The sequence below is a fragment of the Manihot esculenta genome, chromosome 2 (assembly GCF_001659605.2).
Source record: "Manihot esculenta cultivar AM560-2 chromosome 2, M.esculenta_v8, whole genome shotgun sequence".
Taxonomy (NCBI): Eukaryota; Viridiplantae; Streptophyta; class Magnoliopsida; order Malpighiales; family Euphorbiaceae; genus Manihot; species Manihot esculenta.
The window spans coordinates 631,270-643,619 of record NC_035162.2 but is presented as its reverse complement, the minus strand read 5'-3'; the positions used below and the strand labels follow the sequence as shown (position 1 = coordinate 643,619).

General features: G+C 35.3%; 1 protein-coding gene across 2 annotated transcripts; it reads left to right on the top strand.

The window, feature by feature from the left end:
- Positions 1-3,835: 3,835 nt before the first annotated feature.
- On the top strand, positions 3,836-11,526 carry LOC110609139 (ABC transporter F family member 3). 2 transcript variants are annotated; one of them, XM_021748499.2, is made up of 18 exons: positions 3,837-4,181; positions 5,386-5,598; positions 5,871-6,060; positions 6,224-6,432; positions 6,541-6,699; positions 7,022-7,150; positions 7,267-7,368; positions 7,458-7,604; positions 8,141-8,203; positions 8,290-8,336; positions 8,461-8,520; positions 8,796-8,878; positions 9,042-9,136; positions 9,478-9,564; positions 9,758-9,845; positions 10,115-10,200; positions 10,931-10,993; positions 11,090-11,526. In XM_021748499.2, exons 1-18 carry the CDS (start codon positions 3,978-3,980, stop codon positions 11,210-11,212), a joined length of 2,148 nt encoding a protein of 715 aa, XP_021604191.1. In that variant the 5' UTR covers positions 3,837-3,977; the 3' UTR covers positions 11,213-11,526. The 2 variants fall into 2 exon arrangements, with proteins under 2 accessions (XP_021604192.1, XP_021604191.1); XM_021748500.2 differs by lacking the exon at positions 5,386-5,598 and having other exon boundaries at positions 3,836-4,181.
- Positions 11,527-12,350: the final 824 nt, after the last annotated feature.

Below are 12,350 nucleotides of genomic sequence, written 5' to 3'. Positions count from 1 at the left end.
TAATTTTTTATTTTTTATAAAAATTTATTTTATACTCTTTTTATTTTATAATTTTTATCCATTTTTATTTTTTATTTTATTGATTTTTTAATTATATTCATTTTCAAAATATTAAATTTTATTAAATATTAAAAAAATATTTTGAATATTTATTTAAAAAAATAATAATTAATGACAAAGTAAAAACCTTCTTTGCTTGAAATGCCCAAATATCCTGCTTCTTGATACTTCCCGTTGAATATATATACGAAGAGCTACAACCACACAATGAACTTCCGTAGTGGTAAGGACCGCAACTTGAATAAGATTTTTGAGTTTACACTAGCATTTGTAGACATAGAAAAAACTCAATAAACACGTTGTTGTTGTTTATAGTTGTACATATAAATAATACTCTTATATAAATAAACACAATAAACACGTTATTATTTATAGTTGTATATTTAATAATACTCCTACATAAATAAACACAATAAACACATTATTATTTTTTTTTTTTTGAAATAGGGGTGGGGAGTCGAACCTTTGACCTCTCACAAGACTACAAGGATACACTTTCCATCATGCTAAACCTCGGAGTGCAAACACATTATTATTTATAGCTGTATATGTAAATAATACTTCTACATAAATAAACACATTGTTATTTATAGCTGTACATATAAATAATAGTCCTATTCCAAATCGATATGGGATTGAATACACTACATTAGCCCTGATGTCATATTAAATTTGGATCAAATCTAACTCACCAATTTAATGGACATGCTATTCTTGTAGGATTCAATAATATTAAAGTACATAGAAGAGTATTAAGAGCCTTTATGATTCGGTACTTGCTTCTATTTCGAAACAATATGTCATTCGTTTAATCGCATACAACTTCTTTCAAACATTTCTATGTTTTATTTTTGCATGATTATTATGATTATCATTTTATTTTATTTGCAAATTAATGTATTACATGACTGCTCAAAAGAAAGTAGCAAGATTTACAAAAGAAGAGTGAACTCTGAAGGAGTAACCACTAACCAATCACATGGCAAAATATTACTCAAACAAGATTTGGCTACAATGTCAGCAAATCTTTTACTCTGTTGTACTATTTAAAAGCGAGACTAAGTAATGAGAATGTATAACTGTAATAGTAGTCAGAATTGCTATAATGTTTGAAGAATGCGAACGAGTAAAATCAGTTGATGCTAAAACAAGAGGTATCTACATTTATAAAACAAATAAGTTGTAACAGCCCGGAAACCGGTACCCTCTTTGTAACGGCCCAAACTGCTCGGCACTAGGATCCAGATCGGCTTAAGGCCGCCGGGACCCGTAGTAAGCCTGCTATGAACTCTGTGTACCTGTTAAAATCCCATACATGATCCGACTGGACTATTACTTTTTAAAACTTGTCTTTAAAACTACCAGACTTAACCTTTTAAACACTGTCCTATAGGTCCAATCATATGAACCAAAACACGTTCGGCGGCCGAACCCTCTTTCGGCGGCCGAAGCTGGGTTCTCCAGTTAGGCAGAACCTAGCTCACCTCACGCACAACCTCCCCCAAACCTCACTCAACATGCATCTCAACACACATAACAAGCATATACTCAACTATATGCACAAAGGGGTCCAAAACTACCTAAACACCCCAACAAACAACACCCATAACACATAAACATACTCATGCATAAAAACCCTCAAAAACCTCCTTGTACACCTCACCATGCAACTCTTCCCTTTCCCTCCATAAAACTTACTGAAAACACTATAAAACATACGGATCAACACTTACCTCTTGGCTGGTGCGATCCTAGCTTCAAAACATGGAGAAACCAAGCTCCTCAAGCTTCAAGCTCCACAACTTCCTCTTTTGACTCAAAACCTTCAAACCCAAGTGAAAACTCATAAAAACCTTGCCATTTAGAGGAAAACATCATAAAAACATCCAAGGAGAACCTAAACCCCACCTTGACCACAAAGAGAGCTTCCAGCACCCTCCATGGCCAGTCAACGGGGCTTAAATAGGTGGCCAACCGCCCTTCCTTCGGCTGCCGAAACTGCATGCAAAACCATGCAACGTTCGGCGGCCTAACGTGAAGTTTCGGGAGCCGAACCTATAGCACTTTCGGCGGCCGAACATGACCTTCGGCGGCCGAACCTGCATTCTGCCTCCTTGGTCTTGTCTCGTCAAAACTCATTCCCTTGCCTTTCAAAACCGGAAAACACTTAAAACATAACCTTGCTAAAACCTTGTAAAACCTTTAGTGTCCCGTGCAATGCCCCGCAAAACGACTCCGACATCCGAGATTCCACCTGACGGTAGGATTTCCGATGCCTGAACGAGCCGGGTATTACATAAGTGATCATTAGTCTCTAACCAAAACTAATTGGAGAGCCTCAAGTATTAAATTTCAAGATCCCATTAAGAGAAAGTAACCAGACCTCGTGTCAAAGAGAGCGCTGAGAAGTGCAGGATGAAGGAGTGTCAAAAACATCATATTGCTAAAGTTCCAAGTGGCTTAGAGTAATACTAGATGAAGTGGCAAAGGAATATGGAGGAATACATTTAAATATTTTTTTATTATGTGTCTTCCATATATATATATATATTATAGAGAGTGAGAGAAATAATCTGTATAATAATTGAACAGCGTGGTTTATTCTAAAAAGAGTCTCAAAGATTCTTCTACCATACTGAAAAGCTTGAAAATCCCACAATATCCGATTTATTAGAGTAAGGACTAATAAATCGGATGGCATAGGAACAAAGAAGACGAACATGCTCTAATGTTTCTACTTGTGCAAGCAAAGGAAACACAAGGAAAAAATTTTAATTCCACACAATACTAAATCATGCAAAAGAATCGATTATGCAATAATCACAAATTTCTTTTTTTTTAATTTAGACCGAATAAAAAGAGTTTAAGTTCTTTGCCAAAGAAATTTTGGAAAGCAATACAAATTAAGAATATCTGTAGGAGCCACTAATATAGAGAGAATAGTGTGACCTTGAGTCAATAAAAAAAGATTCATGAGTTCACATTCTCAAATACTCTATCAAGAGCATCAACACTAGGGATGGCATTTTTAGGTATCCGATCTCATTGAATTCTAATAGTATAGATTTAAATAATTATAATCGGGTTTAAAATGGATTCAGATTTGAAAAATAATACTCATAACGAGTTTGGGCTCGAGTTTGAATTTTATTTATGATGTATCCATTCTTTGGATCCGTTTATATAAATAATCAATTTAATATAAAAATATATATTTTATCATAATATTTATAAAAAAATTTATATGCTTTTATTTAAAAATTAAAATTTAAATGTTTTTTGAAAATATTAAATTTTTAAATGAAAATTATTGATAAAAAAATATTTTTATTATAAATTATTAATTAAAATATATAAAATTAAATGAATTCAAATTTATTCAGATAATAATTAAATTTGAAATAAATTTAAATAATTTATATTAATTTTTAATTAAATTGAAAATAAATTTATAATTTAAATCGAATTCAAGTTGAGTAGTTTAATTTTCGCAAGAAAACTATCCGTTGATATCGTAGTCAACACATAACAAATACACTTCTACATGTGAGTAGTGACGTGAACTTTGACAACACAATGGGGAATTGTTTTGCCCTCTGGTTCATGAAGTGTCAGTCCAAGCCCATTAAGAAAGAGGCCTGAACCGGATTCCTTAGCAAATGGCCAAGTAGAAGAATGTTATGCAGCCCTTCTCCCAACAGTATTAAGCCCAAATCCTCAAAAGAATTCGGCCCGCAACATCAGATTAGCCTCTGTCTTCTGGTTCTATATTTCATAAGGTGGGAGTGGATTATCGATTGCCCAAGTTACCAAAACGCTCCCGATCCGTCATTGGACGGCGTGCATCCGCTCTCTGGAAGTAACTTTACCTACTATCCGTCTTTGCAAAATTTCTTCTTTGTTTTGAGGATTTGGCCATGACTGAAGTGGCCAGCTCAGTGGTGCACGAGGTGCTCGGCCGCCGAATCCAGGATGTGGATCAGCCGATCATCGACTACATCGTCAACGTCCTCGCCGATGATGACTTCGATTTCGGCGAGGAAGGTGAGGGTGCCTTTGAAGCTGTAGGTGAACTGCTAGTCGGTGCTGGCTGCGTCTCCGACTTCGCTGAGTGCCGTCAGGTAAGGAGCTTGCAATTATTGCTTTCTGCATTTGTTTGGTTTTGCTATTCAATATAGAAACGGCATGTTCAGCTACTATACGATTGATTTCATTAGTCTTTTTGTTGGTGGGTAGCCACCATATTATATAGAGAAAGATAAGGGATACCAAATTGCGTGCTTCGTGTTAGTTAGCTTATTAGAGACCTAGTTGCTGTGTCTTTGGCCTTAGCTAAGTTAAATAACAAAGCATTTTCTTTTTACTTATTTGGTGGCTGAGAATATTTGGAGAAATGTAAACCATTAGAATTGGGGAGTAATATTGCTGATATTAATAGGAATCCAGTGCTTCACTTGCTTCTTCTTGCAGGAATTGGGAAAAACGTTTATTAAGCTATACACTCATGGATAACATATTTCAATATAGGCCTTTGTTTTACAAAGAAGTGGATACATATGTAATTTATGATAACATATTTCAATATAGTCCCTTATTTTGCAAGAAGTGGATACACATATGTAATTTATGTGGTGTGTTGAATCACACATCTGTTTGGATGTTTGGAAAGGGATTTTGGCACTTTTAACCCTGAGCTAGCTTTTGGGGTAGTTTCTGGGTGTGTTAGGATTGATTCGAATTTAACATGCTATTAGAGCCTCCATCCCATATTGGGTCTCACTTAAATATTTACTGTCATAGTCAGCAGCTTCAGCTGCTTGCTTGCATAGATTCAGCTGCAAGGGAACCACAATACCCGAGGTGGAGCCGCCCGAGGTACTAGCGAACCACAATACCCGAGGGTTCGGTCCTGGTTAGCAATTGTCATAGATTCAGTTGCGACGAGGACGTCGCAAACATTTAGCGGGACCGAGTGTGATAGTCAGCAGCTTCAGCTGCTTGCTTGCGGATTTGCTGTGCAAATCCGTCCCACATCGGAAGATTTGAAGGAAATTGAATTGTATATGATAGCTAGCACAGAACTACTAAATAACTTGGATTAACCATTTTGGGCCAAGTGGAAAGTGGGTCCAAAAGTTATTTGGGCCAGTTCGAGTCCGGCTGTTTCATTTACATTGGTTTGGGACAGGGTTATAGCTTTAGGCACTCCTCTCCTTTGAGTTGGTTTTTTTTTTGGAGTGAGTTAGGTTTGGCCTAAATTTAATATGGTGACTGTCGGGTTTACTCTTCATTTCCCCTTTGTCATAGTTTTGGAATTTATGATAGGTTTGCAGTAAGCTATCTGAAAAATTTGGGAAGCATGGGTTAGCGAAAGCAAAACCAACAGTTCGGAGCCTTACAACACCCTTAAGAATGAATGATGGAATGGATGAGGAGGTTCCAAAGAAGAAGCCTGAGGTGATGGATGGTCCTGTGCTGTCTGAGCGTGACCGTGCAAAGCTAGAAAGGAGAAAGAGAAAGGATGAGCGCCAAAGAGAGGTAAAAATGATCTCATCCTAAAATTGTGATACTACAATAGCAAGCAAGGCAATGACACATGACAATACTCATCTTTTATTTTACTATGTTTATTGTACAAGGTGCTGCTTCTAAACTTATGCTTCACATAATTTTGTTTTGTTTTATTTTAATTTTGGGAATTCCTATCAGATATTAAGCTGTGTTGACAGCTCACTCTGTGTATAATATATGATCATAATGTTTACTTTGGTTTGCATCTTTTTCACGTTTGACTCTTTCTAATTCAACAGGCACAATATCAAATGCATCTAGCAGAAATGGAAGCAGTTAGAGCCGGCATGCCTGTTGTATGTGTGAATCATGATGTTGCTAGTGGGCCAGCTGTGAAGGATATCCATATGGAGAACTTCAATATCTCAGTGGGTGGCCGTGATCTCATTGTAGATGGTTCAATTACGCTTTCTTTTGGAAGGCATTATGGTTTGTTTTCTCTCATTTTCCATGTAAGGTAGTTTGCACTAGTGTCAAAAATAGAAAAGGTGAAAAAGAAAAAGAGAAATTAAAGAAAATAAGAAGGAAAAATAATTTCTGTTAAATAGGGTTTCTCATAGTTATCAACTTGATAATATGTTTTGCTTGTCAGGCCTTGTCGGAAGAAATGGTACTGGCAAAACAACTTTCCTCAGGCACATGGCTATGCATGCTATTGATGGTATTCCTGCAAATTGCCAAATCTTACATGTTGAGCAAGAAGTGGTTGGTGATGATACAACAGCTTTGCAATGTGTTCTGAACACTGATATTGAGAGAACCCAGCTTTTACAAGAAGAAGCTCGTCTGCTTGCACAGCAGGTGAGATTGTAACTTTCATTTTCAAGAAGGCTATGGTCACAATTTATTTAGTGTGCTTGACATGATCAGTCCTTTTACTCTTGCTGACATATTGAGATTTTCCTGAAGAGAGAATTTGAATTTGAGGGAGAAAATGGAAATCACAAAGGGGATCAGAATGGTGCAATTGAAAAAGATGGTATCTCACAAAGGCTCGAGGAAATATACAAAAGGCTTGAGTTCATTGATGCATATTCTGCAGAAGCACGTGCTGCTTCCATTCTTGCGGTCAGTTCTCTGCTCTTTCTTTCTTGCAGTGATGGTGCTTGGTTGTTGTAGACCTCTAACTCATGCTGGAATCCTGGAACTAAAAGAATAGTAGAAGCAGTAGTCTATAAAAAAAAGCTTTGGATTGCTGATGATGAAAATAAGGGGAATATGAGGATTATCTGAATTTTTTTTAATAAAAAAGTGACCTTATGAATGGCGAAGAAATACCTGCTACAATTCCAAAAGCCTGTAATCATCTGGTTCGAGTTATTCAGTATGACCCATTGAAAACAGATCACCTCATTTTCATATATTCTCACCATTCCTTTAACATTTGCAGGGCCTCAGTTTCTCTCCGGAAATGCAGAAGAAGGCCACTAAAACTTTTTCTGGGGGATGGCGAATGAGAATAGCACTTGCTCGTGCTCTTTTTATAGAGCCTGATTTATTGCTACTTGATGAACCTACAGTGCGTGATACATTTTGCTGTTTGAGAAATTTATTTTATTTATTAGGATTTGATTTATAATTCTTTATTCTTATTTAGTAGGATTTGATTTATAATTTTGTGATCTTTTTCTGCAGAACCATCTTGATCTTCATGCTGTGTTATGGCTGGAAACTTACCTGATGAAATGGCCAAAAACATTTATCGTTGTTTCTCATGCTAGAGAATTCTTGAACTTGGTAAAACTCATGCTGCTTATTTAGTATTTATGGGTTGCCATGATATCCTTTGCCTTCTCTTTCTGTAAAACTTAGGTTTGTTGTCTCAGGTGGTCACAGACATTCTCCATTTACATCAACAAAAGTTGACTGCTTACAAGGGTAATTATGATACATTTGAGAGGACGCGAGAGGAGCAAATTAAGAACCAACAGAAAGCATTGGAGGCAAATGAACGATCAAGAGCTCATATGCAGGTCTTCATCTCAAACCAGCAATATATAGATATATATGCTTTCACTTCTCTTTCTGTATCCCTTTTTTATGTTACTTTGTATTTGTATGGCAATTTAGCATTGAGGAATTAAGATAAAGTTTGACAACTTTTATTCTTGAACACACGTGAATCATATTTTACTTTCATGAAGTGCATTTTCCATAAATTGATTCTGCATGAAGCTTTACATGATGCTTTTCTCCCTTTTCTGTTGTGGTTGTTCAAGATACCTGTTTGCGCGCTTTTCATTCTTTTGGTCCACTAATTAGACTCGGTCATCATTTCAGTTATCAGGTCCTAAAAATTACAGTAATGTGAATGTCGTTTCATGATGTCATATCTGCAATATACTGATAATTTACTATCTTATGATCTCCTCAACTTAGCCTTCCCTTTTCTTTTTCTTTCCCTATGCTTAGTGCTCTTTTGAAAATTAGCATGCAACATAATCATTCTAGGATTTCTGAATTATATATCTTATTTTTAACTTGCAAATGTTATTCTTTCTTCATGCAGGCCTTTATTGACAAATTTCGTTATAATGCAAAGAGGGCATCCCTTGTCCAATCACGAATCAAGGTGCTTAATATTTTATGGCAGATGACCTCGAATTGAAGATTTCTTTTAATTTGATTGATCTACATTCTTTTGCTGGACCTAAACAGGCACTGGAGCGAATGGGTCATGTAGATGAAATTGTTAATGATCCAGAGTATGTATTGCTCTCACATATCGCTCTGGCTAACTCATATTGATTTTATATTTGACAGAACTTTTTCTTTTAGTTTACCTCTGTCTACTTAATCTGCTTCTTTTTTTTATTTTTTATTGTGCAGCTACAAATTTGAGTTTCCTACTCCAGATGATAGACCAGGTCCCCCTATAATAAGCTTCAGGTTTGATTTGCAGCTTGTGTGGCAGAATTTGAATTTACTCTTACGTGTTGCTCATGGAATTCTTAATAATAAAGGTGGAATGCATTGCTTGCAATTTGTTGCTTTTTAAATCACTGCAACTTCAAGTCCCATGCTTCATGTTTCATTTATTTGAAGGAATGGCCTTACTAAATTACTTCATTTGATTCAAATTTAAAAATGTTACTTTTACTTCTGCTTAATATTGCTGTGTTTGACTAGGATCAAGAGCTTATGTTCATTGAATGTGATTGCAGCGATGCATCATTTGGTTATCCTGGGGGGCCCTTATTATTTAAGAACCTGAATTTTGGGATTGATCTGGACAGCCGCATTGCAAGTGAGCATGTTTTTCTTTATATTAAATATTCTGTTGTCCAGCCTGTACAGTGTCCATAAATGTATTAATGTCTAACATATAAGAATTAGAGCAATTAATGTATTAACTTATACTAGGCATAGTCGGCAATAATCTGATATGCTGTTTTTCCTCATTTATATAGTGGTTGGGCCAAATGGCATTGGGAAATCAACGATTCTTAAATTAATAGCTGGAGAACTACAACCAAGCTCTGGCACGATCTTTCGTTCAGCTAAGGTGTCTTGCTTTTTCCTTGTGATTCCACTTTTTGAATATCAATTTGCCATTAATACTAAAACCTCCATCATACATCTATGAGAGTTTGTTCTTCCAGATAATGTCTCAATTATAGAACTTTGTCTCTTTCCAATGGGGGGAACTTGAGAACAGAAAAAAGCATCCTGTTTACACTGTTTGGTGATATGGAAATTTTCCTCCTCTTTTTTTTTGTGGGCTACTGCTTTGTTTATCAATTTTCTTTATAAAGATTGTGCTATGCCAGTTATAGTACTATTGACGACTGGAAGTTCGCTTTCTACACGTGAATCTGATGGGGACTTGTATTCTTATGTATGAAGGTTCGCATTGCTGTGTTTAGCCAGCACCATGTTGATGGACTTGACCTATCCTCCAATCCCCTTTTATATATGATGCGCTGCTTCCCAGTGAGTCCTTAATTTTACCAATTACAATTTTTATCATGATTTTCCCTGAACATTTATTTCCTAAAATTTCCTCTCAATCCATGGTTTAATGAGGATATTGAGCAAGCTGTTTGGTGAGTGGTTATGAGAAATGAGGTCCTCAGGTGTTTGGACCTTTCTTTGTTCCTTATCTGCTTTGCATGCCTCTTTTTAGGGGGTGCCTGAACAAAAACTACGAGCTCACTTGGGTTCTTTTGGTGTAACGGGAAATTTGGCACTTCAACCAATGTACACATTATCTGGTACATTCTTTTACTCATTGTTGTGCATTATTTATATTGTAGGCTGAAGATTAAATTGATCCGCTGGAATTTTCAAGGTGGTTTCTTTGTTGGTTGGTTGGTTGTTTGGTTGTGTGACTTTAGTTAAATGCTTACCATGATGAATATGCAAATCACATATTGTTTGGGTGCTATGTAGAGCCAATCTCAGTTGTGACTTCTTATTGCTCTTGGATGAAGCTTTTCTGAGATCTTTGCTTTACATGTGTTTGTAACTGCTTATATATTAGGTGGTCAGAAAAGCAGGGTTGCTTTTGCAAAGATAACTTTCAAGAAACCACACATAATATTGTTGGATGAGCCATCCAACCATCTTGTAAGTCATCTTCTCCTCTTCCACTTCAAATTTTTTCGCTTACACCAGACATTGTTTTTTGCTGGGGCAAGACAGCTAAGGTCTGTTCTGAACTTTTGCTTTTAGTTTTCATTTTATTATTTGGCAAGTTATATTATTTTAAAATTGATGGGATGACTCTCAAGGATGATGTTTTTTTAATGCAAACTGCGTTACTCTGCAACTTCCACTAATTAAACTGGAGAAACAGATTTCAAACATGGCATATAACATTTGAGCTTGTGCTTTACCTAATTATATCTTTGTTTAATGAAGCTTTCTTTTGATAGATAGAATTAGAAACTTTGCATATATCTTTTGTAGGTACAACTCTTAACATGTTACTTTCCTTAATGCGAATGCTTATTTAGCAAAATCTCATATTGTTGAAATCAAACATTTTTGTGTGTTTTTGGCTGATAAGGACGCACTGTTAAGTAGTTACTAATCCACGGGATCCAACTCGCACATATTTGTCTATCCGTTGTTGGATTGCAATTTCATTTAGGCCAACCTGTATGGAGTCACCAGTTCATTATATAAATTCTCCAATTGAAAATTTCTGGGATGTAAACATGTGGGACCCGTGTATTAATAAGTGGATCCCTCCATGCATATTGTGTCTTGGTCTATGTAGACCAAATGTAGAAAAGAAAAATATTGAAAAGAAATTCAACTGCTTTTTGACACACGGACACACGTTAAAATGTAGGACTTGGATGCAGTGGAGGCATTAATCCAAGGCCTGGTCTTGTTCCAAGGAGGCATTCTTATGGTATTGTACCTGTTGTCCTGAATCATTTCCATTTTCTGATTCAATTTCTCAAAGTAATAATCAAATTCAAGCAATTGGTATCATTGTTGCTTTCAGGTTAGTCACGATGAGCATCTAATATCTGGAAGTGTAGAGGAGCTATGGGTGGTTTCACAAGGAAGAGTGGCACCATTTCATGGAACATTCCAGGATTATAAGAAGATACTCCAATCCTCTTAAAACACATTTTGTCCTTTCGTAGTTATTCTTGCTGCAGTTGGCAAGAAGAAATATAGATTGATTGCTGCTGCAAATTACATAAGATGACCACTTCCTGCGGTGTAGCAGTTTTGAGTTTGTGCTCGTCATCGTCATTGGGTGCATTAGTTTTTCTTTTTCTTTTTCTTATACAAGAATGAGCTTTTCTATCCTGCCGTTTGGCATAGGTATCCGGGTACCACATGATTGGAGTCGGTATTTTAACTTCCTAAAGCTTGCTTTTATGCTGCAATATATCGCAAATTATTGGGAATTGAATAAATCCCAACTCCAAATCAGAAATGTCTTCAGAGTGGAAGCTGAAGAATGAATCGTGTCTCAAAAATTGATCATTGAAACAGAAGTTTCTAAAATCGCTTCGATTCTTGAAGCTGTTTCGCCATTCTCCAAAAGGAAATTTTGTAAGGTTAAGGATCTGTTTGTTTTGTAGAGTGGAAAATATTTTTCTAAAAAGTAACTAAGTTTTTGTTATTTGCTTAAAATGTCAAGAAATAAAGGATGGTAATCGATTTGTGTTCAAGTAGATTCAGTGGTCTCTTTTTAAAATTTAGAAAATAATATATCAAAAAGTACATTTTCTTTTAATTATTTAATTTCGCCAACTTTTTTTTTGGGGGTTAAGTCAGTTCTACAAACGCAGCATTTCGACAAGGAAGTCACCCCTCGACCTTGTCTTGGTCGGCAACCAATATGCCAATAGTTGACTCTGATATTTTAATTTTAAAAATTAATTTCATAATATTATTTTTAGAAAATCTACTTACGGGGGCATTTTAAATATAAATATATATACATTTTTGTTACAAAATTAATATAGAAGTATTATTTTTAAGTAAGTAATAAATAAGAATAATAATATTTATATTTTATTGCTAAATGTAATTAATTAATTTATTGTTATTAATTTAAAAAATGATATTTTAATGATTATTTATAAAAAAACATTATGATAGTATGATTTAATTTTTCATGAAGTGATCCTTCTTCAGTTTTTTTTTTTTTTTGGAAAGGATTAGTTACAAGATAAATCGATTTATCTATACAATGTGTATCATGAAATATAAAATTTTATAAAATTCATGAAGAAAATAATCATGAA